Below are 26,288 nucleotides of genomic sequence, written 5' to 3' on the forward strand. Positions count from 1 at the left end.
AACGCAGAACAAGGAGCACCTCGCCAGGGTTGGGTGCGCGGCTGCCGTGCCGAGCACGAGTGCTGCATCGACGTCCGCGACGCCCCGCGCAAGCGTCCTGCTCCCTGGGACGTCAGCACCTGGCATCGGTGCTGCAGCTGCGTTTTCCCGAGCCAGTCTTCCTCCTAGCATTAGCAGTCGTCCGGTGTCTGTTGCTTCTTTTGCGACGACAACGATTCATTCCCCTGCTGTCACTCGTCCCGGCTCTTCTGCCACCTTCACTCCTCGCGTGACCCCCGCTGCAGTCCTCAGGAGCGACACACCGCCTAGCGTGAGGGCATTCAGACAGCTCAGCGCGGCATCCAACGATCTTCCAAGAGTAGCCGCAATGGTATGTCGGTTTCGCACATAGTAATATCGTGCTCCTCCAATGATGCTATGATAGGATGTATCCGCTACGCTCCCAAAATGTCCAATCTGCGGAGACCCAGTCTCATACACCACGTTGTATCAGGTCTTTCATCTGTTCGACTAGATTTTAGCATTTGTGGCTGATCGCGCTCTACAGCACGCCTTTGACAAGCATCCCGAAGTCTGCTGTGAGAAGTGTTCCACCGTGTTCAGATCTTCTTCGATTCTCCAGCAGCACTGGAAAGACTCCGATGCTCATCCGAGCTGCGAGTACTGCCCAGAGGCATTCCCAGACTCTGGATCCCATTATGCGGTTGGTTCCCGGCTTTCATCTACACCAGGAACGTTGAGCTCATCTTTGCTGCCGTAGCATGTATCCCAGGCCCACAGCGGGACTCACGCACAGCAACACGATTCGCTGTACGAAGTAGTATACGCGCACATCTCTGCTCCTCCCCTTCGAGAGTCCTATTCGCAGGACTCCTCCTCTGACCATTCCTTCCGGGCGCCGTCCCCGTTGTCCTCTTGCGACCTCTCAGACGTGCCCGACCAGCCTGACGTTTCCCGCAGCGCATTACACACGGAGGCATGTGAGACTCCAAAGTCTGATGTCCCGGGACTCCAGAGAGGTCTAGTGAGTCTTCGTACCTTTGCAGTTGTATCCTCTTTACTGATGTTCCTCGAGGTGGTCGACATCACACCAGCGTCTGAGCCCGCAAGAGCTGCTTCTGAGCCACCTCCGTCCGCCGTTGCACCATCTAAATCAAATTCTATGTTTGATGAGCCTGCTGTCGACCTCGCGGCAAGTACGCAGAGCATTCGTTCCCAAGCGGCACCCGTACCTTCTACCACCGGCGATGTAGCAGGCGCGAACCAGGAGATGGGATCCCCCAGACGGAGGTGAGCGTGCACCGGGCTTTTGGCAACATGCAGCTCACTCGCGCACAGCAGGAGCTCCAGCCCGGACGCGCGGGCGCCAAGCAACACTGCGTCAACGTGGTCCGTCGTCTCTTCGCCGAGGAGTAGCACACGCTACCACTCCGTGGAGCGGCACGCCTCCTCTCCGGAGCCACGCCCTACGGAAGAACCGCACCCCGCGGAAGAATCACGCCCCGTAGAAGACCAAGAGCCACGGCCCGCCCGCGCGGTGCCCGTCCAGCCCACGGGCGGGACTGTCGCGTCCGAGGGGAGTAGCGGTCTCGACGCGCGGACGCCTGTCTCTGCACGCAGCCTGATCTTCACGCTGAACGAGCAGATCGGGGCGCAGCGTGCACAGCGGGAGGCCGTTCAGGCGAAGGCCGAAGAAAAGGCGGAAGAGCCGCTACTTGGCTCTCGTGGTTCGAGTACCCGTGCTACTCCTGTTTTGTCGCAAGCCGTGCTGCCGCGCGTGCGCACGCCAAAGCCGGAGCAGCTACTTGGGGCGGACAGCGCTCGTGGTACGGTACAGGAGGACAGACAGACGTTGAGAAGTCGTAGCGTCAGCAGGACTAGGACGAGCTATTCCACTCGCCCGACGTACTCCTCTTACGAAGGTGCGTAGACTACCACTGTTATGGACAATCTGACTTGGTACTTACTATGCCCTTCGTTTAGCTGCGCCGACAAGCGAAACGCAGATCGACGCCAGTGCCTTGCCTGGGTCCCACACTTCTGCATCAGCAGATACCTTCCAGACGCCCAAGCCGCGGCTCCAATGGCACTGCAGGGTTTGTCTGCGTCCTCCTACGGACCCCACGGTGACGATGTGCGGACACCTCTTTTGTCACCAGTACGTCTTTCGTATCCCTTTTATAACCGTACTAGGCAGTGACGGCTTTTCTCCACTCCTAGATGCATTGTTGCTGAGATGGCTAAAAATCTGCAGTGTCCTGTATGCAGGACTGTAATGCTGGTACGGCTTGATGTTGTAGCTTCTTGCTGAGCACGACTCGGCTTCTTCTGGCTCGTCTTCTGCTAGTTGTCCACTTATACCCGAGTTCTCGACGTTGTGGCCTCATCGCTGCGTTCACCACATGTACATCGCACTCATGTTTAGAAAAAGATCATTTTCAATACTTATGTTGATGGATTGGACGAGCTCATAAAGGAGTGGTACCATAGTCGAGCTCGAAGCCGGCTAGCAGATTGCTATCTAAGGCCTCAACCACAGCGTCTACTTGGGCTGGCGCTCCCATCGGCAGCCGCTCGGGTTCCGTTTCCGTAAGCGTCTGCCTCGGAGTCTGGGAGACTAGTTCCGTTGCTTCACCCAGGGGGCATCCACGATTCAAATCTACGGTAACAGCTTGCCCGTAGCGCTCATGTGAGCCCCCGCAAACCGCCCTGAGAAAGTCACCGGCTAAGCCAGAGTCGCGAAGGTGCTGAGGCAATATTACTGGGTGAGAAAGCCTGACGACGAGTGCGAGCAGAGTAGGGGAAGACAGTATGCATAGTAAAAACTGTGTATTTCGAAGTGTTCAGTTACTTGGATATTATTCCACATCATGGGCTCACAGTGCGAACTCGGAGTCCTTCACAAGTAGCAGCATGCCCAGAACGCGTTAAGCTCAGAGGTATAACATGGTCTTCTAGGCTAACTATTCGGCCTCCGCTCACACTGTGCAACCCTATCAAAACCTTCAAATGTTGCCGCGCTACCGGGTTAAGCTGTGACAGCAATACTCTCGAGTATTGATTATTGTCTGAAAATGCTGCTTACGCAATAGTCCAAAGCTAGGAAGAAAGATAGCGAAGGCCGAGTATGCGCCGACAGACCTGCAGAGCACCAAGATAACTTAACGGAAGCTGCAATGGAGGGCCGCTCTTGCTCGCCCAGCGAGCAAAAGTGGGCGCCAGCTATGCTTCTTTGATCGAATTACTGTATATGGTATTGTCCCTGAGGACCCCGGGGCTGAGACCACCTAGAGGTAGCTAAGCGGATTGTTTCTATAAGATCTGAATCGTGGATGCCCCCTGGCTTCGATTCACTACGGGCATGAGCTGATTTCAGATCACCTGAAATGTCCTGGTCAAGCCATCAAAACTGTTTCATTTTCGAAGACTTAACCGGGGCTTTCGGGCGTCCCAAAATGATAGATTTGCTACCACTTTCGTAGCCATTTGCAGTGCAGGAACATGATAAATTTTGTGTAGCCTGAAATGAACCTGAAATGACTCAATATGACTACATTTCAGTACAGCAAAGAGTTCATGTTTCAGGAGACTTTGTGGCGCATTTCAGGACATCTGAAAGAACATATGTAGATATCATTTCCGCCTCATGTTTGCAATGAAGAAAGGTCCGGGCAAGGAAAACTTTTGATGGTCCTAAAATTACCATTTACGGCAGATTTGTAGTACATTTCTAGGACGTCTCTGACTTATCTCAAGTAAAAATCTTCTAGCTCATAAAATAGCTTCAAAATTCATCAGAAATGGCAATTTCAGGACCATCAAAAGTTTTCCTTGCCCGGACCTTTCTTCATTGCAAACATGAGGCGGAAATGATATCTACATATGTTCTTTCAGATGTCCTGAAATGCGCCACAAAGTCTCCTGAAACATGAACTCTTTGCTGTACTGAAATGTAGTCATATTGAGTCATTTCAGGTTCATTTCAGGCTACACAAAATTTATCATGTTCCTGCACTGCAAATGGCTACGAAAGTGGTAGCAAATCTATCATTTTGGGACGCCCGAAAGCCCCGGTTAAGTCTTCGAAAATGAAACAGTTTTGATGGCTTGACCAGGACATTTCAGGTGATCTGAAATCAGCTCATGCCCGTAGTGATTGCGACAACGGCAACTATTCACCAACCCCCTGTCACCATCCGTCCCCTGTCACCATCCGTCCCCTGTCACCATCCGTCCCGGCCCTTTTGCCGCTTTCACTACTGCGGTTTTAGGCTGCCCAGCGTAACCACACTTGGACAGTATCTGACACTCCCCGAGAGAGGCCTGTTCTCACGTTCGAGCACTGTGCGAGTCCTCCAATGACCCTGCAACAGAGTCACACTCGATGCCCGGTCTGTGGTGATTGGGTCTCGCACATCAGGATATATGAAGTCCTTCTCTCGCTTGACAGAGTATTAGCCTCCATGGCTAACTGAATCCTACAGCATTGCCTCGATAAGCATCCTGAAGTCTACTGCGAGAAGTGCTCTACCGTGTTCAAATCCACTTCGGTCCTCCAGCGACACTGGAGGGACTCTGATGCCCATCCAAGCTGCGAGCACTGCCCAGCGGCGTTTCCGGACTCAGCCGCGCATTCCAAAGTCCGTGATCAATCCTCCTCTGTACCGCGAATGCTCAGTTGATCATTGCCGCCACAGCACATAGCCTATGCTCATGACGAAATCCTTCCCCGGCCACACGGTCTGCTGTGTGAGTATGACACACTGCCCAACATGAGCACACTCAGACAGTCCAATTCAGCATCCGACGGTCCCTCGAGAGAAGTTATGGCGGTATGCCTTCTCTCACGTTAGAGCATCGTATTCCAATGATCCTGCTACAGCATAACTCTCGCAGCCACACTCAATGCCCGGTTTGCGGGGATTCGGTCACGCACATTGGGATATATGAGGTTCTTCTCTCGCTTGACAAGTATTAGCGACTGGAGCTGACTATATCCGAAAGCATTCCTTCGAAAAGCACCCTGAAGTCTGCTGCGAGAAGTGCTCTACCGTTTTCAAATCCACTTCATGCCTCCAGCAGCACTGGGCAGATTCTGATGCCCATCCGAGCTGCGAATACTGTCCAGCGGCGTGTCCAGACACTGCTATGTATTTCAAGGCTCGTAGTCATCCTTCCCTTGCATCACGAATGCTCAGCTAATCTTTTTTGCTGCAGCATGTAGCTTATGCTCATAGCGAAACCTATACCCGACAACATGGCTCGCCGTTAGAAGCGACTAACACTCACATCTCGGCATCGCCCTTGCAAGAGTCCCACTCGCGGGGCTCCTCCTCTGACAATTCCTTCCGAGCGTCGTCCCCAATGTCCTTTTGCGACCTCTTAGACGTGCCCGAGAAGCCAGACATCACCCAGAGTGCGCGCGAGATTTCAAAGCCTGATGTCTCGGGGCTTCAGAAAGGCCTAGTGAGTTTTCGCAGCTCTCTCGCGATCTCCTCTATACTGATGTCCCTTGAGGTAGGCTCCATTGCCCCTGCTGAACCCGCCGTCGACATCGCTACTTCCACGTGTTCTGCTGTTGACGACACAGTGGGCACGAGTCAGCAGAGAGGGCCGCCTAGACAAAGGTAAGTTCACGTTGGACTTCCAGTAACGCGCGACTTACATAAACACATCAGGAGCCCCAGCCTGGACGCGAGGGTGCCCAGCAACACCGCGTCGGCGTGGTTCATCGTCTCACCGCAGAGTAGTACGCGCTCACACTCCGTGGAACGACACCCCCTCTCTCCAGAGCGTCGCCCTGCAGAAGACTCGCATCTCGCTCGAGCGGTGTCCCACCAGCCCACGGGTGATACCGTCTTGTCCGAGAGCAATAGCCCCGGCGCACCGAGGCCGGTGTCCGTGCACAACGTCAACGTCGCCGCTACCGAGAAGATCTCGACACAGCGCGTCGATAGGTCCAGGACTAGCAGTTTTAAGCCGATACACTCTTCACGCGAGGGTGCACAAAACTCTCCCATTCTGCATGTTTAATCTCGTGCTTACCTGGCTTTGTTCAGCTGTGCCTACAAGCGCGGTGCAGATCGACACCAGCGCATTGCCTGAGTCCAACATTTCTGCATCGGCAGATACCTTCCAGACGCCCGAGCCACAGCTCCAATGGCACTGCAGGGTTTGTCTGCGTCCTCCTACAGACCCCACGGTGACGATATGTGGACACCTCTTCTGTCATCAGTATGTCTTTCGAATTTCCTGTACAGCCGTACTAGACAGTGACCCGGGCTTTTCTCCACTCCCAGATGCATTATTGCTGAGATGGCTGAAAATCTGCGGTGTCCTGTATGCAGGACTGTAATGCTGGTACGGCTTAATGTTGCTTGCTGAGCACGTTTCGGCTTCTTCGAGCGCAGTTCGTCTTTTAGTACTGGTTGCCAGTGTCTGGATTTTCGAGGCTGTGGCCTTATCGCTGTATTCACCCCATGTATACTGCACTTGTTTTAAAGATATATCATGTTCGTTAAGATGTCTCACGCCCAGGTTAACAGATTGAGCGAGATTACAGGGCTTTCGGAGCTGCGACGTAGTCGAGCGTACTAGTAGGACTAACGCGAGTTACAGTCCAGATATCTAACCCTAACCCTACTTTCCCGATCCTGACACTGACGCAGTGACGGTGCATTACGCCAGATTACGCCCGCCCTCCATGACCTTAAACATGTGAAATATAGACAAATTACGTGCCGATATCTTTCCTCGGCACGAGGCAGTGTCTTGGATGCCGCGCCTTGTTCTTCATTTGGCTGTACAGCGCGCTGCGCCAATGCGACTGCAGCAGTGCGTCGGTGCAGTCATTATATCTGTCTCATTGTCAAGGGCCGACCCTCTTCGGTCTTGCTTTCATAGAGTAAAATTGATTTTTTTTTCAAAGTATCATATCCCGTTGACAGATGACTCTCGCTTCTAGAGGCTGCTTGATCAATGCTTTGGCGGTTCCAAGCCGGGGCGTCCTAGTGCAGCGCCCCGTTGTCATGCCCGCAACCAATCATTGCGCGAATATCAAGCCTCGACATCAGCTTCTCATCCGGAAATGCCTACGTAGGCCTCGCCTGGATGATTGCGTTGATGGCCATTTTACACCGCGGGTGACAAGCGCGAGCGACAGCCTGGCGCATGTGCTGCATATAAATACGAGCATGCTTTCGTGATCCCCCAAGGTAGTCTCCTGGCAGCTCCTGCAACAGTGGTGCGGCGTTTGCGCGATGGTGTTTCTCCGAGGTCTCCTGGTTCTGCTCCCCGTACTGGCGACGTCCTTCGCACAGATCAGACGACCGAACGCGAATATCCCCAGGCCTCCTGCCCTGCGTCCCCTGACGGGACTTGACGGGCCTGTCTACCATGTCTCGACAGGCACGGTGCTTCCTCCGCTGAACACCACGTATTACTTCGATCAGCTCATCGACCACACGAACCCAAGCTTAGGCACGTTCAAGCAACGTTACTGGCATACATGGGAATGGTACGAAGAAGGTCAGCGCATTTGACGCGGGATTGCGCGCCAGCAGTGAGTTCTGAAGTATTGCCATACAGGTGGACCGATCATCTTGTTCACCCCTGGTGAAGCAAGCGCCGAAGGCCAGTGGCTGTCTGTGCTCTTGTCGGCACACGCATATATTTAAACTATTAATAGGAGACACTGGGTATCTGGGAAACCGCAGCATCAATGGCCAGCTCGCCCAGCAAGAACACGGCGCCACGATCGTGCTCGAGCATCGTTATTACGGCCTTTCCAATCCATTCTCGGACATGTCGGACAGGAGCCTCAAGTACCACACCATTCAGCAGGCTATAGATGATCTCGAGTATTTCGCCGATAACGTCAAACTGCCAATGCCAGGTGGCGACAACGTTGGCCCCACCGAGGCTCCGTGGGTTCTGATCGGAGGAAGCTACTCTGGAGCACTGACAAGCTGGACCATGGTGAAGTACGTGCTGTCTTTTGCCTTTCATATGTAGTGTTATTACTGACACGCTTATCTTATAGCAAGCCTGGCGTGTTCAGGGCCGGCTACGCATCGTCCGCAGTCGTCGAGGCCATGGTGTACGTATGCCATTATTCATGGGCGCGACAACAGGCTGAACACCTCGGCAATGCAGCGACTTCTGGCAGTATTTCGAGCCGGTTCGCCAGAACATGCCTCAGAACTGCTCGGCGGATGTCGAAGCCGTGATCGCCCACATCGACAACGTCTTCACCTCCGGGAACCAGTCTCAAATCAATCACATTAAAGAGCTCTTCGGCCTCTCTGAGCTGACGCATCTGGACGATGTCGCTGGTGCCCGTAAGCCTCCGGTCTGCAATGGCAAGCAGGATAGCTGCTAATATTGACGCCTTGTGTAGTGCGCTATAACCTCTGGGACTGGCAGAGCCTGGCGCCGGATACAGGCCCCAACAGCACGTTCTTCGAGTTCTGCGATGCGCTCGAGGTCAAGAACGGTACCAGCGCGCCTGTATCCGGCTGGGGAGTTGACCATGCGTTGCCAGCATGGGGTGCATTCTGGACGAACGGCTACTTGGATAATCGTATGTCGCCATCTTTTTATTGCGCGCTTTCCGGCTAACCATGGCCTCTTTAAGTATGTAGTGACAGTATAGCGTGAGTGCCACAGCGCATGTCTATGATTGACCACTTATAAACTCCTCGAACAGTGACTGTCTCGGCACCTATAATATGTCTAACCAGCTGTACACTAACATCTCTATCGGAAACGATAACCGGGCGTGGACATGGATCGTGTAAGTTTCAGGCTTGGTCTGCTACTGAACGGTGGGCTGACACATTTTAGATGTAATAACGTTGGGTGGTACCAGGAAAGCCCGCCTGCTGGTTACCCTAGCGTTGTAACCCAGCTCGTCAAGCCTTCATACGACGAGGTACGTATCTGTTGTGCCGCAAACATCTTCACTCACCCACCGGGACTCTGCAGAGACAATGCGCGTACTTCTTCCCGGAGACGTTCCCGAACGGCTCACTGCCCGTTCCTAACGTCGCGCAGACGAACGTGGCCTACGACGGCTGGGGCGTGCAAGTCAACCAGCTGTTCTTCGCCAACGGCAGGCGTGCGTCTCTCTTTCTCTTGTTAGCCATGCCGGAGACGCTGACGCTAATTTCGCAGGCGACCCGTGGAAGTACGCGACCGTGTCCTCGCCGGACACCTTCGTCCCGAGCACAGCGGAACAGCCCATCGCGCTCAGCGACGGCTTCCACTGCTCGGACTTGGTGACTGCGAACGGCGAAGCCGACGCGACCGTGAAGGCCGTCCAGCAGCAGGGTCTTCAGGCTATACACGGCTGGCTGCAGGGCTTCAAGCCTGCGAAGCGTGAAACTCGCAAGGTGTCGAGGGTCGAGTATGAGAGGGAGATGCTGTGAGGATGGTGTGCGGCTGGTTTCCTCTCTCGAAGCGGTGTTCTTTATTATGGGTATCATGCCTATTTATTCATTTGCTGATCTCAGAGTTGCCGGTGGTTCCTGCTGTATGATGAGCATGACGTTTCAGATGACACTATAGCAGGAAGGCGGGTCAGCGTTTGTCGCAGTGGTCCATCTGGCGTACCTACCATGGCTCGAGTTTGCTTGGTGACAGCGAACTGTTCGGCGGCCCAAGATCTAGGTATGACCTTAGTATTGCCTTTCATATGAAGGACAGTACGTGACCAAGATCGTGCGCGGCGTTCTATGCTTAATCAATTTTGGCTTACCCGCCTGAGCGCAGCCGACAACCTGCAACGCATGAGCATGGAGTACAAGCTATACTGACTTCGTCTCATACTAATGTAGTGAGAGTATCCCTTGCTTGAGGGTGCGAGCCTGACGAAATGTAGCTCAGAATACGAATGGAAAGCCTCGGCGGAGTCGATAATACCGAAATCTATGTCGTGATGCCGTTCAACTTACAGCATGTGTAGACACGCGCTCCCCGCGCCATGAAGTATCTTATCAACGCAGCCCTATCCTGACAAATTTGTACAATATACAACCGTTCAACAAGCACAGACTATTACTACAACAACGAATGGTGACAGCTAATGCGTACATTTGTAGTGAGCGCGCATACAAAATGGCTCAAGAATATCCCTAATCTGCCTCCTGCCCCAATACTCCTGCGGATCCTGCTCGCTATCATCATCGCTACCCTCCTCGGGTTGCTCGTAGCTGTGGAGATACTGCGCGCGTATGCGCTGGATCATCTCCTCGGCTCTCGCCTCGGCCTCTGTGCGGATGCGTTCGCCGTATCCGCCATCGAGCACGGGCTCCGCGGTGTCCCAGTCGGGCTCCTTGCCGCGCCAGCCGCCCTTCTGGTGGACGAAGTTGAGCCACTCGCGCCACATTGGGTCCATGCTCAGCGTCCGAGGGTTGCCGACGACGACAAGGAGACTCCGAGCGCGGGTGATAGCGACTGCAGGAAGGACGGGTCAGCATGTGCCACGGCGATCTGTGCAACGGATACGTGCCGTTGAATCGCTTGGGGTCGGCGACGAAGCCGAGCGTATGCTTCATATCATAGGGGATGTAATCCGTGCTGCTGCGTACCGTCATAATAATAATCACCCGTCGTTCCTGGCCAGCCAGTAGGTTGAATGACAAGTCATATTGAGGAGTTTAACAGCATACCTGGCCCTGGAATTCTTCCACACTGCCCACCTTGACCTCCTTGAACTTCTGGGGAAGCACGCTTCGCATCTTTTGGCACTGAGCATGGTAAGGCGCAATGATCCCAACGTCCTTGGCGGCTAGAAGCGTTCGACTCGACTTCAGGCTTATTCTTTGAGATAGATGGGGAATATACGTACTGATACGCAGCTTCCGATTTTCCAAGAGAGAGACAAGGTAGTCCTTGGCGATCGTGATCTCGTCAATGTTGAAGAACGATGGCGACGACGCCTCTCGCTGGTCTTTGCCTACGGTGCCGTGGAATACGATAGGGAAGTTCTTAGCCGGCAGTTTCTCGTACTTGAGCAGGCTGTGCGTGACAGCCGGATCCGCGCATGGTAGCAGCTCTCCGCCATAGAATTGGCGGTTCGGGAATGTCAGAATATCAGGGTGAGAGCGGAAGTGCTTCACTAGCTTCGTGACCCTAGGCAGAGAAATGAGCGCAGGCCCATCTCGAGCGCATTCACTCACGTTTGGCCCTTATGCGTCTTTTCGTCGTAGATCGGCATATTCATGAGGCGCTGAAGGTAGCTCTGCTTGAGTCCTAGGTCACGAGCGATCGGCGAGTGAACGATGGGGTTCAGCTGTCTGATGTCCCCTGCCGGAACGACATTGGTTTCGTCATCTGCAAGAGTCTTGATGGGGATCATAGACATTGGCTCCGATGCTTGCCCAGCTTCGTCAAGGAAAATATGCGTAAAGTGTCCGCGCTTGACGCCAATCCCGTGAGGTGTTCCGGCCGAAATGCACGTAGAGACGATGACCCGGTAAGTCAGGAATTTCTCCAGAGACGGGATCGCGAACACGTGATTGTCATTGTACAACGAGAAATCGGTTAGAACAGGTGTTCCCTCGGCCAATGATTTATATGAACGCGAGTATGAGTTTAATCGGAAGAGCTCGTTCGGGTTGAGTGGATTGTATGCTAGACGTACGGCGATGAGATCCGCTGCAGCATTAGAAGGTGCACAGGCAAGGATCCTTGCATCGGGATCCGCAGTCAGTATCTGTCGTATGGCCTCTACAATCGTGACGGTCTTTCCAGTGCCCGGGCTATGTTACGGCTTCAGCGAAGTAGGCACATTTTTCAATATATCAACAGCTTACGGGCCAAACACAATAAATGGAACACTCCCAGGAGGACGATTCACGACAGCGGCAATTGTCTCAAGCTGCTCTCGGTTCTTCGAGAGCGCTCGATCCACAAGAGCTATGCTTTCCATTTCGCAATCGCTGGGTCTCCGTAGGTAACGAGTATGTTCTGAGCGAGGAAACAGTAGCCGCGGCGGATTAAACGACGAAGACACGGCCTGATGCATTCTACGATCGGGAAGGCGATTAAGGAGGAATTTGACGTCAACCTTGGCGCCCCGATAGGCATTGAACTTGTCGTTGAATCGCAGGCGCACTGAGAAACCACTGATTTGGTGGACACAGCCTTCGTACCAGGTATCCGTCTCATCGCCCGAATGCTTTACCATGATCAAGTCACCAACTATCACGGGTGGTCTACCTTCACCCAGTTCTTTCACTTCTAGTCTGCAATGAACGTCAATAGGTATTGCTTTAGAACAGCAGGGAAGATGTAATATACATACTCATAGTCCGGATGATGCGGAATAAGGGCAACATTGGTCATCGCGTATACCGCAAGGTTACGCCTTTGAAGCGCATGAGAAAGAAGGTAGGCCATATTCAAGGCAACACACACCGCATCTGTTCTTCCTCTATCCACAACAAGGCCTGAAAGAACACGGAATAAGTCTCCAGGCTTAAGTGCGGAACGTACTGCCTGAGTGCGGCTTTCGGATGAGGGCCAAAAGCGGCTTCGATGATATCTTCCGGAGGCCTGTACTCGGGCAGAGTGACCTTCCATTTGGTATAGCTCCAGACCGAAGGCCGCGTAACACGGATAACGCGCCTCGGCTTTCTGTATGCAGCCTTCGGCTGGGCTTTCGAGTACGGTGCTGTCGGTTTAAGCCGCTCGTGGTCGTCTGGCGAGCCAACGACGACTCGAATTTGCCTTGTGATAACGAACTGTTCTGCAGTTCTCGATCCTGGTATGACCTTGCGGAATGTAAAGTCAAGTGTATATTCGTGTTGTCCTTCGAACGAGAACTTCAGCTCGAACGAAACTGCGTGCTTCGTGCCCCGCTCGATGGATTTTTGCATGTTCATCAGCGAAGCTGACGACCTGCAGCACGTGAGCCACAATAAGGCGGAGTGAAGGCACCACTAACTTCGACCGAGAATTATCTCCCTCGAGCCTGGTAGAAAGTAGTGTTATCTTGGCGCTAGATTCGTCAGTTCTGCTCAGCTCCATGACCGCTTTGAGCGAAAAATCGGGATGGAGCCTCGGCGGGATCAATAATACCAAGGTCTATGCCGCCCTTGCCTGAGATCGAAATTCCATTCTTGTCCTTTTCGGCTTCTGCCAGGGCCGCGTTGATAGCTGCGCGCTGCTGATGGCTGGTATGGCGCGTCGCATGAGCTACCCAGACATCGACGTGGATGTCCTTGCGGCAAATATCGCACTGAATGTAACCGGGGGCAGCAGGGGTACCAGTGACTCGTGTAGGAGAAGCCGCTTGTGTGAACTGCTGACGAGGGGCCAGCGCGAGAGCTTCCTGGTGTCCTGTGGACCGCTGATGCCTGCTGAATTCTGCTCCTGTGGGGAAGTCTAAGTAGCAAACATCACATCTCGTCGGATCCCCTAAGTTGCAACTGAGATAATGCTGCGACGAATGGACTGGCATATCTGACCTGTGGCGGGCTCAAGCGCATAATTCTCTGCAGCAAGCATCCTCCGTCGGTGCCGTCTCCCGCTCAAGTGCGTTTTGAAGTTCCCCGGCAGCATCCAGAGGCCACATACGCATTGTCGCAGGACGGGCATTCTCAGTTCCTCCTCAAGAACGCGGCAGCGCCCAAGGTGGTCGTCACGGACAAGCCACAGCGAAAATTTAACTTAGCGCTCGCATACTCAGATGTCTTTGTCATCCGTGTGGGAGTCGGTAATAACCATGCGCACATTATTCCTGTCTGCGGCCAAATGAGTGTTAAGGCAATGCACATACCTCGTGAGGCTGCCGCAACTCGCTTGTCCGTGACGTGCTCAGCAGGGGGGGAGATGCTGTCAGATTGTACAAAGTACTACTACGCTTACAAAGGCAGGCATTCCCTCTGGAGCCACGCTAGGGCCCGAGGATCGTGCTGCAGAAGCGGTGAGACCTTATCCAGGACTGTGGCATGGTATCGGTTCAGCCAAGTCCGTTCAGAATCTGTCAGAAGCGAAGTGTCCACGAGGTTCTTATGAATAGGGCACTGTAGGAACAGACGGGAGGGTGTCAGTCAAGAGAACCGGGAGAACGCAGCGTACATACCATAGTCAGGTTCTCGAAGCCTAAGAAGCCCTTGTTGCCGAAATTGTTGGGGGTCTCCGCCTCCCGAACGATAACAACATTCTCTATGCGGATGCCGAAGCGCCCGTCCGCGTAGAAGCCAGGTTCTGCATAGCTGTCAATCAACAAATCCCAATTCTCAGGCGCGAATGCGGACCAACCATTAGACACGGTCATACCGGCTTTCAAGGGCGTGCTGTTGTACGCTAGTGAATAACTTCAGTATACACCGTCAAAGTGCGGGCTGCGGAGACTCACCAATGCGCACACCAATACCTTGCGGTCCCTCATGGACATTTAAAAAGTGTCCTGGGAAAGTAGTATGAGTTACAGCGGGTAAGGGCTGGTGTAGCGGATACATACCGACACCGTGACCAGTGCCATGTCTTCATACATTCCTCAGATTAGTATCCTGTTACGCCTCACGCGATGCAGTTTCATACCGGAAGTCTATACCATCATAAGTATAATCTGGCGTCCAAGTCTTAGTTAGGCACTCACCAAGTCCATCTTCCCATAGCGGCCTCCGTGCAAATGAGTCACTGTCCAACTCGTTCAGCTATCGCTGAGGTATCAACATCGCATCGCTTACATGATGTAGCCTATATGTCAGACTTGGAAAGCGGCTTTTGATTAGAGCTTGTCTCAAATGGACTTACCGGATGTACCGTTAGGGAAGACCGCGATATGAATAGCGATGTGTCCTTGGAGCACACGAGTGAAGGCACGCTTTTCCTCAGCCGTCGGATTTCCAAAGTGCTTCACGGTGGTCAGCTATGCTTGAGACCACTGCTGAAGAAGCGCCTCACCCATGTCCGTGTCACATCGGTCGTGCCATCCAGGTACTGCCCTCCGGAATCACAGAGGTACACTTGGTCTTTGCGGATGACGGCACAATCGCTGGGATCTGGCATATAGTGAATGATGGCAGCATTAGGTCCTGTCGATGAGATGGTCGTGAAAGAAAGGCCTTTGAACGAGTCAAGCTCTCTGGAATTATAAATTATTACTCGCGATCTCAACTAGAAAAGCTGGCATGCGTTCTTACGATCTATATTTCTCGAGTTGATCAGCTGCTTGGCTCTCGTTCAACTCGATACCATGGTTTAGCTGCTCCTCCAGCCAGGCGAAATAGCGAGCGAGAGCGACACCGTCCCGAATGTGCGATTGTCTGAAGCCTGTGGCAATGGGTCAGTAATGACCTTGGGAACACCTGACACCTGGCTCGCCTTCGATCTCCGTAGGGTTCTTGATAGACTTCATATCTGCTACAGGCGACCTAGCGATAACGACATTCTCCTTCACGATACGAGAGTCGATCTACCCGTCAGCCAACCAAGCCCCTACTGAATAGATTGCTTATTCACACATGTGGACACGTACGTTTCCTATTGCCTCGGCTATAGCCAAACTAGTTTTGTCCCCCAACAACACTTGCTGCAAGTATCGCGTCAAGACGAGGAGAGACGGTGCAATTGCATATAGACGTACCGACTGCTTGCTGAGCTCAAGTGCAGCGCCGAGTCCACTTAGGTAGTGGAAAAACTCGTCATACGGCTGGAGTTCGACACCATCGCCAAGGTGGCTACGGACGATGTCATTAACCTGATCGGGATTAATGAATAAGACTGCTTTATCCTGGGTGACCACCGAGTACGCGAAGAAGACCGGATTGAAGTCGATGTCGGAGCCGCGGAGGTTGTATAGCCAAGCAACTTCGTCCAGCATGTTCACGATCATGGCCTTGTATTTCTTCTTCTTCAGCTCATCCTGCAGGCGTCTGATCTTTTCCGTGTGGGGTTCACCTGTAAGGGGATGTCAGAGGTGAGCCGTGCGGGAAGGCATAGGCCTTACGCACCGGAATATTTTACATCAAGGGGAAATACTCCGTTCGCTGGCCTATGTGGCCTATCCTCCCACACAAGATCCACCAGGTTCTGCGTCAGCGATACCAGTTGCGACTCTTTCTCCTTGAGTGAGGTCTGCAGACTTTCAGCATCCGCTGGGTCTGAGTCAATACCACAAGAACTATACAGAAGCGCAGATGGACGTACACGCAAGGATAACTGCTGGGTCGATGCCAATGCGAGTGTGCGAGTCCAGGTTCTAATTATTGTGAGCATACATGTCGAAGTTAGCAGTGGTGGGGAAGTAAAGACCTTGTTTAAGAATTCTTGCCAAGTTGGAACATCTGAGACAGATCATCAGAGCGGTCGCTGGCGGCTAGCTGCTGTGTGCATACCAGGGAGACCCTGCTTCATCAACGTCCAGTTCCTGCGATCTCATCTTAGGTCCATGCCTTCAGCACGCAAAACTACACACGCACTGATCGAGTTGCTTCTCCGCCTGCAAGAAGTAGCGGCCATCTGTAAAGAGGAACGCTTCCTTGTCCGTAATGACTGCACATCCTGAGCGACGAGGTCAAATGAATGGTTTGGTGAGTCGTGTCAGACTAGTGCTCGCACCTGCAGATCCGGTAAACCCAGAAATGTATGCCCGACGCTCGTCGCAAGCGGCGCTGTATTCGCTCGAGTCTGCGTGGATAACGCTTTCCAGTATATTGCATCGTGTGTGGTGTGGCACACGTACGTGAATCCTCGCTAGGAACGACATACGCGTTCACATCGTTCTCGGGCTTTCGCATCAGCTCTCGCAGCTTCTCGAGCCTTTGAGTTGTGTTGATCCTCTGTGCCGTAAGTGCACCCATCGTTTCTATCGAGCGGGACTGAAACCAGGATGAATTTGCGAAGGGCCAACGCTGACAGCGTCGGAGAGAGAGGAGACCTGCAACAGCACGACTGAACACGTGCATGTCGGTTTGGGTCACAAGCCCACCCGATCACAGAGCGTTTCTCAGGGAATTAATACATTGCTTTCCGCTTTGGTACCGCCACATTCGCAAGTTACAAGTCGAGAGTCGAGAGAAAGCGAAAGGCGAAAGAGGCAGGGAAAGGCTAAAATTCTCGTGTCTAGAGTTGGTACGGCGCGAAACAGGAGTAGGTAGTAGGTAGTCGCTTCTACGCGGGATAAAATATCGTAGCTAGGGTAATACGAGACCGCACGGCAGGCCTCTGTGGTAACTCCACCGCTAAGCAAGAGGCCTGAGGCGATAACACGCAACAACCTCAGACTATTAGAAGCAGCTCTTCTGAAAGGTGTGATAGGCTCCAGCGGCCGTCTGCCTAGCCGTGTAAAGGTGGTGCGTCACGTATCGTTTACTACCGCATCGTAGCATTCGCACTTGACCCAGAGTCAGCGACAGGTGACACTTGACGACAAGGCTACTCACCGGTTGCGCATGGCTAATGTATGCACCTCCAGCTTCTTCTTCAGGGTATCGTTCTCCTTTGGATCCGTGCACTGAATGATGTCTATCATCTCCCTTGCAAGCCGTTCCTCCAGCTTGTGTTCGGGTCGCTTGTTACTTGATTCAAGAATCCACTGGATCGCATATCGTGTTCGTTGTTTTTCGCCAAGGGCAATGGGCTTAAATAGCCTTTTGGTACCGTGAACCATTGTAACGTTCTTACAGGCAGGCGCAGCATCCAGAACCGCTCGACGGACAACAGGCAGCGGGGGCACGCGAGTGAGAGTGTGGATATGCAAGAGCATCCTGGCAACGATACCAGCTGCTTTCTTGCGCTCTCCATGCTTTTGTATGACAGAGGTCATGTAGTGCAACAGTGGGTCCTCTTCCGGCGGAATCAACATAAGTGGTGGCTGGTCATTCTTGAGGTATGCCGCGAGCGGTGATGCTGCAGGCGTAGGTGTCGGTGCCGTAAGAGGCTGCTGGAAGGCTGACTTTTGTCCAGCGACAGAACCGACGACTCCGAGAGCTTCGTTCACGAGGGAAGCATCGTTAGGCGTTGTGGTGACTGAGCGAGCTGACTGTCTGACTGTATTAGTGGCTGCTCTTCGCAATAAAACTAGCATCTCTGCGTAGAACATTTGAGGTGTTCAGCGAAGGCACAAGAAATCATGCTGGAACGAACCTGTTGGATGTGTGAACGAAGGTGAAGTGCGGGACTACTGACTTCCGTCGCACGGCGCTCGTAAATCGGGACCCCGAACAGTGCCAGCCGGCAGGATTACACCAGCTTTCAACGTTACCTTCATCGCCGCTGCCGTCTTTACGACCTTGTCCAGTCTCTCTTTGCCTTAGTTCTTCCTCCTGCCACTCGGACCTCCGTGTGACGTACGGCGGCTACTTACATCTCTACATCCTCTGGCATGACACTCGACGACAAATACATCGGCCTCTTACTCGCCTTCTCTGGTTCAATCGCCATTGGAACTAGTTTTATCATCACTAAGAAGGTACGGCACTCGTTGGATGCTCGTCAGTGTCTAGGCCTGACTGAAGCTATCGTCCCCGTAGGGTCTGAATGAGGCTGGTGAGCGGTCGACGTATGCCAACGCATCAGACAACTATCTATACCTTAAAAATCCGATATGGTGGGCTGGAATGGCGATAAGTGTGTCTCCATAATTTGCTCCATGTATCTTGGAAGCTAACAAACCATTAGTGGTTCTTGGTGAAGGTAACACAACTTGCGCGTAAGCTGTACGAGCTATGCGGCTGCGCGCTCTAGGCCCTCAAATGCAAGCTAACCCAGCCATCAGTCGCGAATTTCGCTGCGTATACGTTTGCTCCTCCAATATTAATCACCCCACTTGGTGCACTCAGTGTAATCATCGGGTATGTTTCTCTCGACCGCGCAGCTAACCGCCGCTGAGACCACCGCACTGTCAGAGCGATTCTCGCTTCTTTCCTTCTCGGAGAGGAACTTGGCCACCTCGGTCGCGTTGGATGCACACTCTGTCTGCTTGGATCCCTCATCATCGTTCTTCATGCGCCAGACGACAAGGATGTACAAACTGTGGATGAAATATTGCACTATGCTGTTCAACCCGGTGCGTTCAGCCCTCCGCCACGTATTCAGTGATGTCTAATTCTTGCGTGCATAGGCTTTATGATGTACTGCTTTACTGTTCTCGTCTTCTGCCTTGTGATGATCTACGGGGTCGTCCCCCACTATGGTCGCACGAATCCCTTGGTGTACATTTCTATTTGCTCTCTTGCGGGTTCAATTTCTATCATGGCTATCAAGGGCTTTGGCATTGCTCTGAAGCTCACACTATCTGGCAACAACCAATTCACACATCCCAGTACATATGTTTTTGCCATCGTCACCGCGGGCTGCATCATGGTCCAGATGAATTACTTCAACAAGGCTCTGGATGTCTTCTCCACCAACGTGTACGTGGCTTCACCTCCGCCTTCTGCGAATATTCTCACGTTCACGTAGTGTGAACCCGATTTACTATGTCGGCTTCTCGACGGCAACACTTGTCGCCTCCGTGATAATGTTCCAAGGATTCAATACAGACAACCCGGTGAACTCGATTTCTCTCCTCGCCGGTTTTGTCATCACCTTTCTCGGCGTACACCTCCTCGAAATCTCACGGAAGCCGGCAAATTACCACACCGCGAACGTACATTCGGCCCTTGAGGGTGGCCTTATGAACCCGAGACTGAGCATTTCGGGGCGGATGTCAATAGACGGCTGGGATGGCGCGGCGGGCACGCCCATCGGTAGTGTGCCCCCACGCTCGGCCCCGGGGCATCTACGCCGCAGCTTGGGGCAGCGCCAGGGCGCTTCGACGCTCTTTGACGCGTTCGAAGAAGAAGACGACGGCGCGGACAGCGTGGGGCTGGAACGTCTGCCCGAAGTGGAGGAGGATTCCGATGACGAGGTCGATGAGCGGACTCGACTGCGTTCGGACGGGCTCCAGCACCACAGAGAGGGTTCGAGGAGTGCGAGTGGGTCGCCGGCCGTCGACTCGCGCAGAACGATGCGGTAGAACGCCTGTATACCTCCTAGGCCTGTCGTTCAAAATGGACCTATATCGTAGATTGGGATAGTATTTTTATTTGATGCATAATTTGTACGCATATATGCGCACGATTGGCTCGAAAAGATGAGGGCTCGTTAGCACGCATAGAGAAGTGAAGGGTTGCTACCATTGGTTAGCGCCTTCCATGCGCTTGTAACTCTGTCTTGCACCATCTTGCCTACGCCTGTTCATTGGAGGGTTCCCTGCGGCAGCCTCCCAGCACCCATCGTCAATGAACGAGTGTAACGGACCCCCCCACTAGCCGCCTATATATTCGCTCTCACCATATCTCGGATGTGTTGAGCATCCACCCATCCCGTTTTTTCTCGGCCCCTAAACTTCAGCTCAGTTGTTGCATCCTGCGTTAACTCGGGGGTATGTCGTCTGGAACGGAGCAACTAAGTGAGCGGCATGACGTTGTCGATGCTAATGAGCGGGCGGGGTGCGCAATGTGACCCATCGGCCTCGAGTGTCAGTCAGATAGGTCAGTCGTGAACAGCATCCGTCCATGTTGGCTCCTCTAAGAGCTTAGGTCAGGTTACGACTAGTCCATGCGTTCGTGATGTAAGAAGCATAAGAAGCATAGGAGCATCTGCGTCAGCGGGAAAAGCCATATGGTGCGTCGAGATAGAAGCTGTGCTATGCGCAACGTAAGCTCGCAAACTCCTTGCTGCGGTATGCATTCCGGCATCGCATGCCCTCTCCTTGTATGCTGAACCCTTGACAGCTCGGACAAGTGCTTGCTTCCGATTGTATTTCTTGACAGGGCTGCTGACAGACCCTTGGCGAAGCGCAGTGGACTCCATGCGGCTGGCAGCTCAGCGATTCTTCCGGCATTGAGAAGCATGGCTGTCATACCATATAAGATGGCAGGCCTCCTACATCCGCCATCGTTGAGACTCGTCGACTTGTGGAGACAAACTCACGATGTTGTCCCAGTTCTGGGGTTTCTCGATCCTCGGCGCTTTATCACTGCAAGCATTCGCCGGCCAAATCCCTGTCATAGACGGCATCATTGGCGGCGTGTCGTCTTCGGAATCAACTCTGCGCGTTGATGCAGCTGCCAGCCCTGCGGCCACAACCCCTGGCAAGCTCAGGGTGATCGAAAACAGTGGCGTCTGCGAAACGACCCCCGGAGTATACCAGGCATCGGGTTACGGAGACCTTACCTCGTCCGAAAGCATCTGGTAAGTATGGAGTGGTCGGTTATGCTTACGATGTGCTCACTGCATCGGACTCCGCTCGCAGGTTCTGGTTCTTCGAGGCACGCCAGAACTCAGGCACGGCACCGCTCGCGATCTGGTTAAACGGCGGAGTGGGTGCTCACCTTACCGTCCCTGTCAGGATCAACGCTAACACATTGATAGCCTGGCAGCTCAAGTATGCTCGGGCTGTTTCAGGAGAACGGACCATGTCGTATCAGCAACGACAGTGAGAGTGTCAGCCTCAATCCGAATTCGTGGAACAACGTAGCGAACATGTCCGTGGCTCGCGTCTGTGACCTGCCCCTGAGATACTCACGTAATGCTGTCCAGACTCTACATTGATCAACCCGTCGGTGTCGGTTTCTCCTACGGAACTACTACCGTCGGCACGTCGCAGCAAGCTGCGTCCGATATCTGGAATGTGAGTAATTCCGTTGTGACCGGTACCTCGTACTTATACAACATGGCGCTTCAGTTCCTGCAGATCTGGTTCGCTGATTCGCGCTTCAGCAAGTATGCTACGAGAGAATTTGCCGTTTGGACTGAATCTTACGGAGGACACTACGGCCCAACCTTCGCTGCGTGAGTCACTTATTCCTGGAGCGGCAGTCAACCCAAGCACGCAAAGACGAAGCTGAGAACGTACCTACCTAGCTACTTTCTGCAGCAGAATGCGGCCATCGCGGCCGGCACGCTGCAGGGCGTCTCGATCAATTTGAAGGTTCTGGGTGTTGGTGATGGGCTCACGGTATGTTCAAGCCGCTAACAATTTGCTGGTCGTACTAACGTGCCTCTCATTAGGATCCTTTGTCGCAGTACCCCGGGTATCTCACTTATGCAGCGTCAAATCCGTAAGTGTTTCATGGAGATGTTCGACGGCCAGGCGCTGACGTCGGCCGTAGGTACCACCCTCTAGTGTCCTCGTCCACTCTAAGCACCGCGAACAACTCTTTTTATCGCTCAGGAGGTTGTCGCGACCAGATTCAGTCCTGCTATGACACCGGCTCTACCAAGACGTGCTCCAACGCTCAGTCGTTCTGCAACAACGACATTCTCAGTCCGCTTGCTGGAGACTATGACGTGTACTATGTGCTGGCAACGAACCCAGATCCGTACCCTCCGGATCTGACCCCTTATCTGACAAACTCCACGCTCGTGTCGAAAATTGGTGCCAATAGCACATGGCAGCAGACCAGCGACCAAGTATACAATAATTTCGCGAAGACCGGCGACTGGATGCATAATTCGGCGCCGGACCTGGAGACGGTTATCAACTCTGGAGTCAGAACCATTATCTACGATGGGGACGCGGTAAGCTATGCCTGTCCTCTCCTGTCACTCGGTCCCTGACAAGAGAACGCTTTAGGATTACATCCTGAATTTCAATGGAGTCGAAGCCATGGTAGGGCTTCTCCTCTTCCATACTGTGCTTCTCGCATTAACCTCGTCTTAGATCAACAATCTCAAGACGCAGTTCTCGACAGAGTTCGCGCAGACCGCCTTCTCTAATTTCACGGTCGCGGGCCAAGCTGCTGGAATTTATAAGAACGCCGGCACCTTCTCATACGTCCGTATATTTGGCGCGTAAGTCTGTCACCACAAATAGAGCATGAACGGACCTTAATTATGACCGCCACGTTTTACATAGGGGGCATGAAGTTCCTGCGTACACTCATGGAACACTAAGCCGCGGACAAGCTGCGCTGCAATTCTTCTCACAAATCATGAGCGGCCATGGTCTCTCCTCGACGTGAAATTTTCAGTGGTCGCAATGCACAGCTCGAATTAGATTATGTCCGTTGTCGCTGTCGTGGCAATATCTACCCCCAGTGTGTAACTCTCAGCCGTTGAATTTGACTAGCCTGCACCTCGCTATCGTGAAGGTTTGCTGTTTCGTGGCGAATATTCCCAAGGTTGCCTTGATGCGACCGCTGAATCCTTGATGTACTCCTTGCTGCGGTGGATAGCCTGGGTCGTGAGTGTAATGCCTTGGTGATTGGGCTCGCGCTAAAATAAATCGGCATTCTCCAGGGTATGGCGCCGAATTATACACAGGTCCGATATGGCTGGTACACTGGCTTGCGTGCCAGCGATGCGCCACCTACATGAATCAAATCATGGGAACTGTCGAATGACGTGCGGACATGTCTCATGGGAGCCGGTAGCGATTTGCTCGGTATCGGCCTGCGAACCCCAGCCATGGGTTTTCGGAGCAAGGGCGGCAAACAGTGCTCGCCAAGATGCACATCGAACGCTAGCTTCTACGGAGATTAGATCCTCTATGAATGTATAAAAGCCCGACAGGTCACTGTCCCGTATCCCCAACCTGCCTCGACTCAACACGCGATGTCTTGCAACAACCTCCAGTACACCCCTCTCAGCGAGATCCCGGAAGTCAGCCAAGTGCTCATTTTCGTCCTTTCATCGCGCCTGCTGACAACGACTATTCTTGTAGATCTATGCTCGCGTCACTAAGACGTTCAAGGCTGGTACTACCAGGCCTTTGAGTTACCGACGCCATCAGTTGCTGCAGCTCGCGCGTATGATGCAGGAGAACATCGTCACAATCGAGGATGCGCTATTGGCAGACCTCGGCAAGCAGCGACAAGAGTCCACCGTCACAGAACTTACGCCCATTATCCAGGGCAGTATCAACGCTGCTGAGAGCTTGGAGGAGTGGGCGAAGCCTGAGAAGCCCAAGGTCGAGGCGTGGAGAAGCTCGTGGGACACCACGATCTATCATGTGCCCAAGGGCGTTGTATTGCTCATCTCGTGAGTAGAAGCCCGATTGCTTGATCCGTACTAGTTCGCTCATATACAATCGCTTGTGCCTCAATTGTTCTCAGGCCCTGGAATTACCCGATCATCTTGACATTCCTTGGGCTCATCGGTGCCATAGCCGCAGGGTGTCCTACCGTCATCAAGCCGTCGGAGTGCACGCCAACGGTTGCCGCCGTTATGGCTGATTTGGTGCCCAAGTACCTCGACCCCGCTGCCTACGCGGTCGTGAACGGTGCCGTGGAAGAGACCAAGATGCTCCTTGACCTGCAGTGGGGGCACATCTTCTTCACCGGTAGCACGAGGATTGGTCGCATCGTCGCCACAGCTGCAGCTAAATATGTCACTCCCGTGACACTAGAACTCGGTGGCAAGAGCCCCGTGATCGTCTCGCCCGACTATGACCTGGAGCTTGCCGCTAAGCGCATACTTTACGGCAAGGTTCAGAATGTTGGTCAAGTGAGCACTTTCCGTCACTTCCCCGACGCTGCCTTCTGATATTCGCAAACTCTGTTAGCTCTGCGTCTCGCCCGACTATGTTCTCGTGCCACGGTCGGTCTATAAGCCGTTCGTAGAGGCGCTAAAGAAGACATACGCTTCCTTCTTCCCCACCGATCCGCTTGACAAGGAGTCGAAGTGGGGCAAGATCGTGAACGAGCCCAATTACAGGCGCGTCAAGGGTCTCATCGAGGAGACCAAGGGCGACGTCATACTGGGTGGCAAGTGGGACGACACCAGGCTGAGGGTTGCCCTCACCGTCGTTAGCGAGGTGAAGCTTAACGATCCGTTGATGGAAGAGTAAGCTCTCTTGGCGCCTTGACACATCCCCGCGTCTCATCACACCTCATCATTCAGGGAGCTGTTCGGCCCAATCCTCCCCATTGTTGAGGTTGAGGACGTTGATGAGGCTGTCCAGATCGTCGCTGATAGGTACGTAGCTTGATGACCGTAGGCTGTGCCCACTAAGACCCCATGTGCCAGGCCATACCCACTGGTCATCTACACGTTCAGCAACAGCAATGAGGTCAAGGAGAAGAGTATGTGTTCTGACCGTTGTCGTGTGATTTGCTCTGACAAGGAGATGCAGTCACGAATCGTACCAACAGCGGCACCTTCGTTTTCAACGACACTCAAATGCAGCTTGCAGGTGGGTCTTTAAAGTTCACGCTACGTAATGACGCTCAGGCTCAATGTGACCCAGTTCACGAAATTCCCTTCGGAGGACATGGCGAATCAGGCTGTGAGTGAACATCCCGCCACTTCACGAGGCTCGTGACTGATGGCTTCTGATGCAGATGGCGGCTACATGGGCAAGGACAGCTACAACATCTTCACGCACCGCCGGGGATATATCAATGTCCCGACCGAGTAAGGACCCAATTTACTGCATAGAGGGTCACGATACTGATCTCGGCTATAGGATGGAACCGTTCTACGCCTACCGCTATCTGCCCTATAGCGAAGAGAGCTACAAGGTCATGACTCAAGGCGCTCGCGTCAAGATACCGGAGGCCTAAAAAGATGATTTACCTTCCATAAATGACGGGTCATTGCGCCGCTGTGAGTTGCACTGCTGGACTCGGACTGTCACATGCTCTCCTTGCTATATTGTGCTTTTGTATTACATTTGACTAATCGTTTTATGTCGGGAGTCTTGGCGTGTTTGTATGTACTTTTCCCGGTGGCCTGGTATGTTGTAGAATTGGGAAATCTATATAAATGACTTTCTCAAACTGTTCTTCATGTTACTAGACCCTGGCATCGCACCACTGGATGCACGAGAGTCGCAGAGTAGGATATTGCACCCGCTACCAACCTCGCGGCGCCGAGAGCCGACTAATGGCGTGGCATCAGATAGTACTATTCAGCATGCTCAGGCTCGGGCTTGAAGTACATTGCTTGTGCTCTCCACCGAGGAACTCTCGTTCTTTATGGGTCAGAGACAAAACCTGGGCAAAACGGGCATTCTGATACCTTTATTCTCAGCGTCGTTATGTTCACATGACCGCGGGATTGATCAGAACCTTGCTGGGGCGCGATATAATCCAGGGATGACCGCATATGGGGCCCTAGGTGTACTCTTTCACTGCCATGGTGTCCTTCCGGTGCACGAGTTGCGATGCACGTTTCAGCACGACCCCCTTGCTCACGAAGCATGCAGCGAGTGCAGGTCATAAACCGTTCAGATGTTGTGAAGCCTCTTGCAGGATATCTCCTGCATCTGACGGCCTTTGTGCATATCTCTCCTTTTCGTCGGAAGCCGACCTCGACAAGGTACGCTTCGATTGCGAGCTCTGAGC

General features: G+C 53.2%; 9 protein-coding genes across 9 annotated transcripts; 6 read left to right on the forward strand and 3 right to left on the reverse strand.

Moving 5' to 3' along the window:
- Positions 1–1,057: 1,057 nt before the first annotated feature.
- Positions 1,058–1,297, forward strand: PHACADRAFT_253684 (uncharacterized protein; the record flags this gene model as incomplete). Its single annotated transcript, XM_007394299.1, has 1 exon — positions 1,058–1,297. The coding sequence occupies exon 1, from the start codon at positions 1,064–1,066 to the stop codon at positions 1,292–1,294; it is 231 nt and encodes a 76-aa protein (XP_007394361.1). The 5' UTR covers positions 1,058–1,063.
- Positions 1,298–4,995: 3,698 nt separating this feature from the next.
- On the forward strand, positions 4,996–6,249 carry PHACADRAFT_207738 (uncharacterized protein). The gene is made up of 4 exons (XM_007394300.1): positions 4,996–5,160; positions 5,218–5,466; positions 5,518–5,627; positions 5,679–6,249. The coding sequence occupies exons 1-4, from the start codon at positions 5,149–5,151 to the stop codon at positions 6,031–6,033; spliced, it is 726 nt and encodes a 241-aa protein (XP_007394362.1). The 5' UTR covers positions 4,996–5,148; the 3' UTR covers positions 6,034–6,249.
- Positions 6,250–7,141: 892 nt separating this feature from the next.
- PHACADRAFT_183166 (uncharacterized protein) lies at positions 7,142–9,504 on the forward strand. The gene is made up of 10 exons (XM_007394301.1): positions 7,142–7,527; positions 7,688–7,982; positions 8,042–8,098; positions 8,155–8,339; positions 8,399–8,581; positions 8,636–8,654; positions 8,708–8,794; positions 8,845–8,932; positions 8,986–9,118; positions 9,175–9,504. Exons 1-10 carry the CDS (start codon positions 7,260–7,262, stop codon positions 9,426–9,428), a joined length of 1,569 nt encoding a protein of 522 aa, XP_007394363.1. The 5' UTR covers positions 7,142–7,259; the 3' UTR covers positions 9,429–9,504.
- Positions 9,505–10,081: 577 nt separating this feature from the next.
- On the reverse strand, positions 10,082–13,512 carry PHACADRAFT_160043 (uncharacterized protein; the record flags this gene model as incomplete). The annotated part of the gene is made up of 11 exons (XM_007394302.1): positions 10,082–10,455; positions 10,511–10,616; positions 10,671–10,789; positions 10,850–11,133; positions 11,181–11,762; positions 11,817–12,248; positions 12,308–12,370; positions 12,421–12,903; positions 12,950–13,037; positions 13,084–13,422; positions 13,473–13,512. 11 exons carry the CDS (start codon positions 13,510–13,512, stop codon positions 10,082–10,084), a joined length of 2,910 nt encoding a protein of 969 aa, XP_007394364.1.
- Positions 13,513–13,831: 319 nt separating this feature from the next.
- On the reverse strand, positions 13,832–16,878 carry PHACADRAFT_253690 (uncharacterized protein). Its single transcript, XM_007394303.1, has 21 exons — positions 16,697–16,878; positions 16,573–16,641; positions 16,434–16,515; positions 16,350–16,381; positions 16,267–16,298; positions 16,162–16,213; positions 15,966–16,109; positions 15,599–15,912; positions 15,491–15,544; positions 15,337–15,406; positions 15,156–15,285; positions 14,917–15,097; positions 14,767–14,866; positions 14,700–14,709; positions 14,609–14,649; positions 14,551–14,557; positions 14,471–14,493; positions 14,366–14,416; positions 14,269–14,313; positions 14,090–14,214; positions 13,832–14,030 (listed from the first exon to the last, which is right to left on the reverse strand). The coding sequence occupies exons 1-21, from the start codon at positions 16,812–16,814 to the stop codon at positions 13,869–13,871; spliced, it is 1,842 nt and encodes a 613-aa protein (XP_007394365.1). The 5' UTR covers positions 16,815–16,878; the 3' UTR covers positions 13,832–13,868.
- A 166-nt stretch (positions 16,879–17,044) lies between these two features.
- On the reverse strand, positions 17,045–18,091 carry PHACADRAFT_253696 (uncharacterized protein). The gene is made up of 2 exons (XM_007394304.1): positions 17,397–18,091; positions 17,045–17,347 (listed from the first exon to the last, which is right to left on the reverse strand). Exons 1-2 carry the CDS (start codon positions 18,053–18,055, stop codon positions 17,326–17,328), a joined length of 681 nt encoding a protein of 226 aa, XP_007394366.1. The 5' UTR covers positions 18,056–18,091; the 3' UTR covers positions 17,045–17,325.
- Positions 18,092–18,308: 217 nt separating this feature from the next.
- On the forward strand, positions 18,309–20,041 carry PHACADRAFT_253697 (uncharacterized protein). The gene is made up of 7 exons (XM_007394305.1): positions 18,309–18,424; positions 18,486–18,582; positions 18,634–18,648; positions 18,731–18,806; positions 18,861–19,021; positions 19,076–19,367; positions 19,417–20,041. Exons 1-7 carry the CDS (start codon positions 18,338–18,340, stop codon positions 19,970–19,972), a joined length of 1,284 nt encoding a protein of 427 aa, XP_007394367.1. The 5' UTR covers positions 18,309–18,337; the 3' UTR covers positions 19,973–20,041.
- Positions 20,042–20,542: 501 nt separating this feature from the next.
- PHACADRAFT_253699 (uncharacterized protein) lies at positions 20,543–23,082 on the forward strand. The gene is made up of 12 exons (XM_007394306.1): positions 20,543–20,680; positions 20,733–21,192; positions 21,254–21,320; positions 21,373–21,485; positions 21,541–21,631; positions 21,686–21,792; positions 21,865–21,958; positions 22,012–22,061; positions 22,113–22,521; positions 22,577–22,612; positions 22,664–22,794; positions 22,859–23,082. Exons 2-12 carry the CDS (start codon positions 20,933–20,935, stop codon positions 22,962–22,964), a joined length of 1,464 nt encoding a protein of 487 aa, XP_007394368.1. The 5' UTR covers positions 20,543–20,680; positions 20,733–20,932; the 3' UTR covers positions 22,965–23,082.
- A 468-nt stretch (positions 23,083–23,550) lies between these two features.
- On the forward strand, positions 23,551–25,716 carry PHACADRAFT_253702 (uncharacterized protein). Its single transcript, XM_007394307.1, has 10 exons — positions 23,551–23,604; positions 23,666–23,982; positions 24,057–24,447; positions 24,506–24,786; positions 24,844–24,918; positions 24,970–25,025; positions 25,076–25,135; positions 25,190–25,228; positions 25,284–25,356; positions 25,409–25,716. The coding sequence occupies exons 1-10, from the start codon at positions 23,557–23,559 to the stop codon at positions 25,503–25,505; spliced, it is 1,437 nt and encodes a 478-aa protein (XP_007394369.1). The 5' UTR covers positions 23,551–23,556; the 3' UTR covers positions 25,506–25,716.
- The last annotated feature ends 572 nt before the right edge of the window (positions 25,717–26,288 follow it).

Source organism: Phanerochaete carnosa (genome assembly GCF_000300595.1).
Source record: "Phanerochaete carnosa HHB-10118-sp unplaced genomic scaffold PHACAscaffold_4, whole genome shotgun sequence".
Taxonomy (NCBI): domain Eukaryota; kingdom Fungi; phylum Basidiomycota; class Agaricomycetes; order Polyporales; family Phanerochaetaceae; genus Phanerochaete; species Phanerochaete carnosa.

Excerpts from the sequence above, each read along its gene's own strand:
- PHACADRAFT_207738 (XM_007394300.1), top strand. Across the intron at positions 5,467-5,517 it reads CGGGGCTTCAGAAAGGCCTA|GTAGGCTCCATTGCCCCTGC; the intron begins GTGAGTTTTCGC and ends ATGTCCCTTGAG. Across the intron at positions 5,628-5,678 it reads AGAGGGCCGCCTAGACAAAG|GAGCCCCAGCCTGGACGCGA; the intron begins GTAAGTTCACGT and ends TAAACACATCAG.
- PHACADRAFT_183166 (XM_007394301.1), top strand. The coding sequence starts at position 7,260 with ATGGTGTTTCTCCGAGGTCTCCTGGTTCTGCTCCCCGTACTGGCGACG. Across the intron at positions 7,983-8,041 it reads ACAAGCTGGACCATGGTGAA|CAAGCCTGGCGTGTTCAGGG; the intron begins GTACGTGCTGTC and ends CTTATCTTATAG. Across the intron at positions 8,795-8,844 it reads CGGGCGTGGACATGGATCGT|ATGTAATAACGTTGGGTGGT; the intron begins GTAAGTTTCAGG and ends GACACATTTTAG.
- PHACADRAFT_253690 (XM_007394303.1), bottom strand. The coding sequence starts at position 16,814 with ATGGGTGCACTTACGGCACAGAGGATCAACACAACTCAAAGGCTCGAG. Across the intron at positions 16,642-16,696 it reads CGTTCCTAGCGAGGATTCAC|ACTCGAGCGAATACAGCGCC; the intron begins GTACGTGTGCCA and ends TTATCCACGCAG. Across the intron at positions 14,215-14,268 it reads CGGTATGACCGTGTCTAATG|AACCTGGCTTCTACGCGGAC; the intron begins GTTGGTCCGCAT and ends ACAGCTATGCAG.
- PHACADRAFT_253696 (XM_007394304.1), bottom strand. The coding sequence starts at position 18,055 with ATGTTCTACGCAGAGATGCTAGTTTTATTGCGAAGAGCAGCCACTAAT. Across the intron at positions 17,348-17,396 it reads ACATTAGCCATGCGCAACCG|TGCGAATGCTACGATGCGGT; the intron begins GTGAGTAGCCTT and ends CTCTGGGTCAAG.
- PHACADRAFT_253697 (XM_007394305.1), top strand. The coding sequence starts at position 18,338 with ATGACACTCGACGACAAATACATCGGCCTCTTACTCGCCTTCTCTGGT. Across the intron at positions 18,425-18,485 it reads GTTTTATCATCACTAAGAAG|GGTCTGAATGAGGCTGGTGA; the intron begins GTACGGCACTCG and ends TCGTCCCCGTAG. Across the intron at positions 18,807-18,860 it reads GCACTCAGTGTAATCATCGG|AGCGATTCTCGCTTCTTTCC; the intron begins GTATGTTTCTCT and ends CCGCACTGTCAG.
- PHACADRAFT_253699 (XM_007394306.1), top strand. The coding sequence starts at position 20,933 with ATGTTGTCCCAGTTCTGGGGTTTCTCGATCCTCGGCGCTTTATCACTG. Across the intron at positions 21,193-21,253 it reads ACCTCGTCCGAAAGCATCTG|GTTCTGGTTCTTCGAGGCAC; the intron begins GTAAGTATGGAG and ends CTCCGCTCGCAG. Across the intron at positions 21,486-21,540 it reads TGGAACAACGTAGCGAACAT|ACTCTACATTGATCAACCCG; the intron begins GTCCGTGGCTCG and ends AATGCTGTCCAG.
- PHACADRAFT_253702 (XM_007394307.1), top strand. The coding sequence starts at position 23,557 with ATGTCTTGCAACAACCTCCAGTACACCCCTCTCAGCGAGATCCCGGAA. Across the intron at positions 24,919-24,969 it reads GTCCAGATCGTCGCTGATAG|GCCATACCCACTGGTCATCT; the intron begins GTACGTAGCTTG and ends CCCATGTGCCAG. Across the intron at positions 25,026-25,075 it reads CAATGAGGTCAAGGAGAAGA|TCACGAATCGTACCAACAGC; the intron begins GTATGTGTTCTG and ends AAGGAGATGCAG.